Source organism: Pseudopodoces humilis, chromosome 22, assembly GCF_049639895.1.
Source record: "Pseudopodoces humilis isolate 2021_Gansu_Grassland_sample_001 chromosome 22, ASM4963989v1, whole genome shotgun sequence".
Taxonomy (NCBI): Eukaryota; Metazoa; Chordata; class Aves; order Passeriformes; family Paridae; genus Pseudopodoces; species Pseudopodoces humilis.
This window is the reverse complement of record NC_142221.1, coordinates 5,184,865-5,192,109: the sequence shown is the minus strand read 5'-3', so window position 1 is coordinate 5,192,109 and position 7,245 is coordinate 5,184,865. Positions and strand designations below refer to the sequence as shown.

Genomic DNA, 7,245 nt, shown 5'->3' with positions numbered 1-7,245 from the left:
CCAGCCTGGATTGATTTTCTTTTGACAGGAAACAGCGGCACTTCCCGGCTGCTCGGCAGTCGGCAGCACTGGGCACTCTTGTCAAGACAGTCATCAAACCTTGAGCAGGTATTTTGAATACTCAATAACGCTGCTCAGTGTTTTTCCAGTGAGATTTTAAAAATAAAATGGGAATTACTGAAAAGTGCGTTTCACAATTTTTTTTTCATAAAAAAGTGTCAGCTGAGATAACAAACCCTTTTCCGCTGCCTGTCCTTCTTTGCAAATACATTTTTTTTTTTTTTGTGGTGGGGAGATAGTGAAGTTGTCAAAACAAAAAAAAAAAATTGCTTTGAGGACTTGATTTTGATACAGCAGCTTTCTGACACGTTCAGTGCTGCGAATTGCAGAGCCCCAAGCACTGCTACCGAAATCCTCGGGCTGTGTAATGTTGTGTGCACAACCACTCACAATTAAGCCAAAAACAAGCATCTCTGTGTTCTCCGTTAATCACCAGCCCAATTAGCACCTTGGTTAAGATGCTGAGAGATTCCAGTCCTCCTCCCATCAGAGCTGGGATTGTTCTAGTGAAACTCTCACTCTGCCTATGCAACGCTCTGTTCACAACGCTTTTGGTTCTCCTGGAGCAGCGTGATAAGTCTGTTAACTCATTAACACCTCCAGCTTACAGGAGACTTGGCTTCCAGCCCCTTCAGCAGCCCCAGGCTCCACGCTCCAGGAAGTTTTTCTGCAGTTTCTGATTTGGTTTCTTTTCCGGCTGAGCCAGGCTGGCGGTCAGCTCCCATCATGAAGCTCCTGAAGGCAACTGTAATCTTTGTTCTTGTGCCCACTCTGACGCCGGCTTTTGACCCTCTTAGCGTTTCAATCGTTGCGGGAAGCGCGGTAATGGCTTGGCATCTCTTCTCCTCCGACTCCTGGCTCAAGTGCCGCTTCCAGGAGTGCTGCAAAAAGAATAGCACTGTGAACTTCAGAGGTAAGGCAGTGGCAAGGACCCTGGGGCCAAGCTGATGTTCCTTTGCACGGTGGTGAGAGCTTCCTTTGCTGGGGCTGTGTTAAGGGTTACCATCCGCAGCGGCTCTACAAGGCTGCACTAACCTAATACTCCTTATCCCACAAGTTGTATACACTGTCTCCCCGAGCAATTTTCCTTGCTGATTTCTTGGTTTATATTGGCAGAAATGGGGTGTGCTGGTTTGTGGCACCATCAGGATGGCAAATGCCATTGATAGACCTCATCAATGTGTATAAATAACTAAAGCAGGGGTGCCAAGAAGGTGGATTAGGCTCTTCCCGGTGGCGCCAAGGACATGGATCAACAGGCAGGGAACACAGCTTGGGAAAATAACTGCAACTTTACATTTTGATAAACTGTATCTCTGATATGCCTCAATGAACAAAACCTCAGAGAGAAATATGTATTGTTGAGGTTGAACACCTGGAATATAGAAATTATAGACCACAAGGACATTTTGTGGAAACCATTTTGTCAGAGGTTAGCAAAGTCTCAGTTCCTCCTGCATTGAAAAATCCCTACCAGAGGAAAAAGATACTAAAAAGACTAAACTTATAGAGTAATTAGCATAAGAAGCGAGAAATCGATAATCAGGAGAGTAGAATAGTAACTAATGAAAGAAAATCATGTCATTTAGGACCGATGAGCAGTACTTTCTTTGCTTAGTAAAAAGGTACAAATAAATGAAAAAACTTTACGTCTGTGTGGAGGCTGCAATTTGGTCGGCCTGGCCAGAATAAAGTAACGCCTTCCTCGCTAACACTAAAAAGCCGGTATTGGAGGGTAGAATTTCCCCGCCGGATTTGGTAAGCCGGTGACGCGCTGCGGCCCCTTCCATTCTCCCTATCCCGGGATTCGGGATCTCCGCCCTGCCAGTCCCTTGGCCCGGCACAAAGATGGCGGCGGCGGTGGCCCCTCATGGGGCGGGAAGGCGCAGGCGCGCTGGGCGCGGCGCGCGCGCTCGGGGCCGCCATGGCGCGCTCGGTGCCGCTGCTGTGGGCGCTGCTGCCGGGGCTGGCGGCGCTGGAGCCGCTCAGCGTGGGCCTGGCCATCGGCGTGGCCTCGGCGCTCACCGGCTACCTGTCCCACCCCAGGTTCTACTGCAGCTACGTGGAGTGCTGCCCCCGCGCCGGGCAGCGCCTCAACGCCACCGGTACGGCGGGGGCGGGGGGCGGCGGGGCTGCCCCCGAGCTCGGCCGGTCACTGGGCAGCGCGGCCCGGGGCGTGCACGGTGACCGGCGGTGCTGAGCTGTCCCTCTCCCCGCAGCGCTGAAGGCGCAGCTGGACAACCGGCTCTTCGGGCAGCACCTGGCCAAGGACGTGGTGCTGAAGGCGGTGCTGGGCTTCAGCAACAACCCCAGCCCCAAGAAGCCGCTGATGCTGTCGCTGCACGGCTGGGCCGGCACCGGCAAGAACTTCCTCAGCCAGATCCTGGCGGAGCAGGTCCACCCCGCCGGTCTGCGCAGCAAGTTCGTCCATCTCTTCCTGGCCACCCTACACTTCCCCCACCAGGACCAGGTCAAGCTCTACAAGGTGAGGAGGCATAGGACGTGGCCCGGTTTTCCCCAGTCTGTTCCTAAACCCCCTGCTGGGGCCTGTCCTGCACATCTCCCGCAGGTTCCCACAGAGATGAGCTCAGCTGATCGAAACATGATGCTGATAATGCCAAGGTTGTGAGTTCGATCCCTGTATGGGCCATTCACTTCTAAGTTGGGGGTGCCTTCCAACTCAGAATATTCTGATTCATGTTCCTGACAGCTGGAGGTGTGCAACTGTATATTCCAAACTTGATGCTTAGGAGAGATGGAAGGGGAAGCTCATGCATAAAGTAAAAGGCACCAAAACGCCGAGATAGTTTCCATTTCCTAGCGCTGCCCTCTCACTGATGCCATCTGCTGATTCCCGTGCTCGCTGCAAGGAGAATTTGTCATTCCAGCTGCGTTATCCTGGCTCTCCGGGATGGAAGGAACCTTCTCCACAGCCCCTGCGGGGCCGTGTTTTGTATTTATGACTAAAACAGTGTTGATAATGTTGAGAACACAGTGGTGTTTTGGCTGTTGCACACCTTCAAAGCTTGCTAGTTTTTGCTACTCATATTGTGCAGTGGGGTGGGCAAGAGATGGGGAGGGGTCACAGCCTGGACAGCTGACCCTCGTTGGCCAGAAGGATATTTCACACCACATGCTGTCGTGCTCAGCCATAGAAATGGGGGTTGAAGAGGGAAAAAATTGGGGGGGCGTTGGTTTCCAAGATGTTTGTTGTTCTAGCTCTGGCTGGATGTTGGTGTGCATGTGTTGGGTGATTCCATTTTCTTGTTTTTTCCTCTTTCATTCACCAGCCAGTGAGTGTGGGATACTGAGATTTGAGAGTGTCCCCAGAATCTGTCACATAGAAGAATCTTTCAGTACCACCAGTAAAGGTCTTGTTTTTCAGTGGCTTTCAACCTCTTGTTCCAGGAACAGCTGCAGAACTGGATTCGAGGCAATGTCAGTGCCTGCCCCTCCTCTGTCTTCATTTTTGATGAGATGGACAAAATGCATCCGGGTGTCATTGATGCCATCAAGCCCTTCTTAGATTATTACGAGGAGGTTGATGGGGTGTCCTACAGGAAAGCCATCTTCATCTTCCTCAGGTCCGTGGCACCAATTTCTGTCATTTTGAGATACTGAATGTTTATTTATGATAATGATGTTTCTTGGGGACCTCATTTAAAGAACGGCAAAAAAAATGCTCTGGAGTGAAGATTCTCTGTGCAAAGACAGTGGGGAGCACTCTGAGCTTGTGCCTGTGGCTGTAGTGGAGCAGGTCTATGCTGTGCATGGCCACTGCAGCGTGCTGAGCTCATGAAGCTGGCCCTGAGCACAGGACATAAGAGAGTTCACATTTTGGGATGGGTGCACTAAGTACTGGACCTTGCTGGCATGGAGTTAAATATCTTCAGAGCAGCTAGTTTGGTGCTGTTTTGGATTTGTAGCTATGAGAGTGTTGATAACACCCCAATGTTTTTCCCCTTTCTGGATGATATTTGCAAAGCTTCAAGGCTTTTCCCACAGTAGGGTGTGGATGTGTGGAGGTGTGCAGGAGGATGGGAGGGGACACAGATGGGACAGCTGACCTGAACTGCCTAGGAGGATATTTAATACTGTGGCATGCCATGCTCAGCAATAAAAACTGGGGTGGAGGAAAAAGTGGGGTTTCAGCTTTAAGGTGATGGTTCTTCAGCATTTGCCTGGGCATTGGTCTGACTGTGGGGGTGGTGAGTGATTTCCTTAGTCCACCTTGGGTTTTTTTTCTCTTTTTTTCTCATCCTGTTAAACTATCCTGACCCACAAATCTTCACACTTTTGTTCTTCCTATTTTCTCCTTCCATCCCACTGAGGCAGGAGGGAGTAAGCAAGTGGCTGTGTAGGTGCTTGGCTGCTGCTGAGGGCAACCCAGCACACACTGATGGCTACTTAAAGAATTTGAGGCTTTCCGTAAATTTTGGCTTTTGTTCAGTATTGTGGAGATTATCAATATGTGTAACTGTCTGCAAAAGAAATTCTGGTTCAGTTGTGTCTGTGTTTCACCACTGTACATTTTTCTTTTATGATCAGCAATGCGGGTGGTGATTTAATTAACAAAGCAGCTCTTGACTTCTGGACAAGTGGGAAGCGCAGGGAAGATATTCAGCTGAAAGACCTGGAGACCTTGCTCTCTGTAGGAGTCTTCAACAACAAGAATAGTAAGTCACTTTGCCCCCAAAATGGGAAACTCATTCCTCAGTGCCTGAGACAAACTGTGAATTCAGTCTGGTCTGTGGATCCTGTCATATGCAGGATCAAGTTTAGAGAAATTCCTTCTTATGATTTTTTTCCCCCCTCAATTTACCCAGGTGGGCTGTGGCACAGCAGCATCATTGACAGGAACCTTATTGACTACTTTGTCCCTTTCCTGCCCCTGGAGCAAAGGCATGTGAAGATGTGTGTCAGGGCTGAAATGAAAGCCCGTGGCTATGATGTGGATGAGAAGATTGTTCAGGCAGTGGCTGATGAGATGACCTACTTCCCCAAGGAGCAGAAGATCTACTCTGATAAAGGCTGCAAGACTGTACAGGCCAAGTTGGATATTCATGAAGACCTTGTGATGAGAGATATGAAAGCCAGGGGTTGATTTCCACTTTTGAGTCTCCAAAGCACTTTCAAAGCTTTTGGATATGTATTTGCACTCACACTTTTTTACTGTTGACAGGGAGTATGGTGAAAATACCAGAGTGAGCTGTATGGGCTTCATAGCTTGTGTGTTTGGTTTTGTTGGTTGTTTGTTTTTATTTTAACTTAAATTGAATTGGGACTTAGAGATCATCTAATGCCATCCTCTGCCATGGGCAGGGACACTTCCCACTGAATCAGGTCACTCATAGTCCCATCCAGCCTGGCTTTTAAGTGCTGTTCATCTCTGAACTGGCTGGTATCCCAGTTTTGCCCCCTTTAGTTTTCTTTTAATCTGTAGAGAATTTCTAGTGTGACACACAGCACTGGATACAGACTCTCCTGCTTTATTCTTCCAAGTGCTGGGATTATTAAGTATTTAATTCCTCTTTCCACATAAACCAGATTGGAAGAAAGGAAAACAGAGGAATTTTTCCAGATAGTCGTACTCCCATGTGCACAGTCCTGTTCACATTCGTATGAAGTGGAGGGATGTGTGCTGTATTCTGAACTATGATCAGGTCTGTAAGGGTGAACTCCTTGGGGCACTGCAGTATGAAGATGATATGGTAGGAATCTTCCTGTGCTCAGCTGGGGATCATCCTACATTTCCTAGTACAGTAATATGGGAAGTCATTATGAGTTCCTAGGACTCTGTTACTAAATAATGGAGAGAGGGCAGGGGAAGAGGAAGTAAGAGCTTGCCTGTGTGTGGGCTCCTGGGCCTGAAGACTGTAAGGTGTTTAGTAGTGCTGCCCCACTGCTCCTAATAGTCAAGGTGTGGATAATGCTACTCTCACCTTGCTTGGAAGACACTTGAATGGAAGAAATTGTTTTTAATAGTATATTTTTATGCTGAAGTGTAAGCAACGGCAACAATCCTATACCTCACTAGTTAAGTACATTTTATAGTAGCTTTTTACGTTAAATAATGCTTATGTGAAAGGGTGAGTGATGAGTTAAGAAGCTCGGAAAGATCAATTTAACCTTCACCCAGTGGGGAGGCTGAGTTTTAAAGGCTGTTGTAAACTTTAACTCTTAGTCTCCCATCACTTGTGTATCAAATGTAATGCAAGACAGAAGTGCCTTTCACTTTGTTGATTGTACTGTGGTTTTAAATTGGTACAAGGCATAGGGCCGGTTTTGTGCTGCATCATCTATTTCCTCACTTGTTCTTAAACTTTCTTTAAGAGGTGATGCTAAATTATAGGTTTCATTACAATTATGTTAATTCAAATTACAACGGAGTTTAGCGCTCATGTTAAGCTCTAAATTAAAAGTGTTGATTGCCTTTTACAGCCCCACCAGAGTTTGTCAAACGTTGGCAAACTGTTCACACTGATGCAATCTCCAGAGCCAAACACTAGCAAGCCATTAACCTTGGGACATTGGACTGTCACTTTTCAGTGTGATGTTTTGCCTACTAACTTATTTATTTATAGTTGTATATGCTGCATCCAGTTTCACTTACTCCAAGAAGAAAATACCTGTTCTATTTCAAAACACTAAATACTACCGTAGTGCAGTTGGAATAAATCCTACATTACTTCTTCTCTCTTGTTTAATCATTTTCAGATAATAGAAAAATACTAGTTTATGCAGTCTGCAGCCAGCTGCACTGCACATTTCTGTTATACTTCCTTTAAAAGTGTGAGGCAGCTGTTGGCAGCAGCTCACACCTCACTGAAGGGTCAGTTGTGAACCACGTGCTGTGCTCTAAGGATGCACCAGGAAATGTCAGGGAGCTGCCTGGGAAGCACAGGCTCTGCTGTTCACTTTGACTTCACCACTCATGGGACAGCTCAGCTGCTTGTCCCTCCCTGGGCACATAAGGCTCTGGGGCCAGGCTGCCTCTTGCTGGCAGCACAGCAGCACTTCCTGTTTCAGTGAATTTAAACCATGGCCTCTGAATTTATGAGCACAGTGTGAGACCTCAGAACACTCACTGCAGAAAGCTGAACTAAAGCAGCAGCTTCTTGTCCTGGACACTGGTAAGAACAGAATTCACTCTTGGGACTGCTCAACTCCTCTCACATGGCCAAT

The 7,245-nt window shown here is 47.6% G+C and overlaps 1 protein-coding gene across 2 annotated transcripts; it reads left to right on the top strand.

The window, feature by feature from the left end:
* Positions 1 to 185: 185 nt before the first annotated feature.
* Positions 186 to 6,755, top strand: LOC102112880 (torsin-1B). 2 transcript variants are annotated; one of them, XM_088065898.1, is made up of 5 exons: positions 186 to 973; positions 2,280 to 2,545; positions 3,469 to 3,644; positions 4,609 to 4,736; positions 4,887 to 6,755. In XM_088065898.1, exons 1-5 carry the CDS (start codon positions 787 to 789, stop codon positions 5,162 to 5,164), a joined length of 1,035 nt encoding a protein of 344 aa, XP_087922024.1. In that variant the 5' UTR covers positions 186 to 786; the 3' UTR covers positions 5,165 to 6,755. The 2 variants fall into 2 exon arrangements, with proteins under 2 accessions (XP_087922024.1, XP_005527325.1); XM_005527268.3 differs by lacking the exon at positions 186 to 973 and adding an exon at positions 1,982 to 2,165.
* The last annotated feature ends 490 nt before the right edge of the window (positions 6,756 to 7,245 follow it).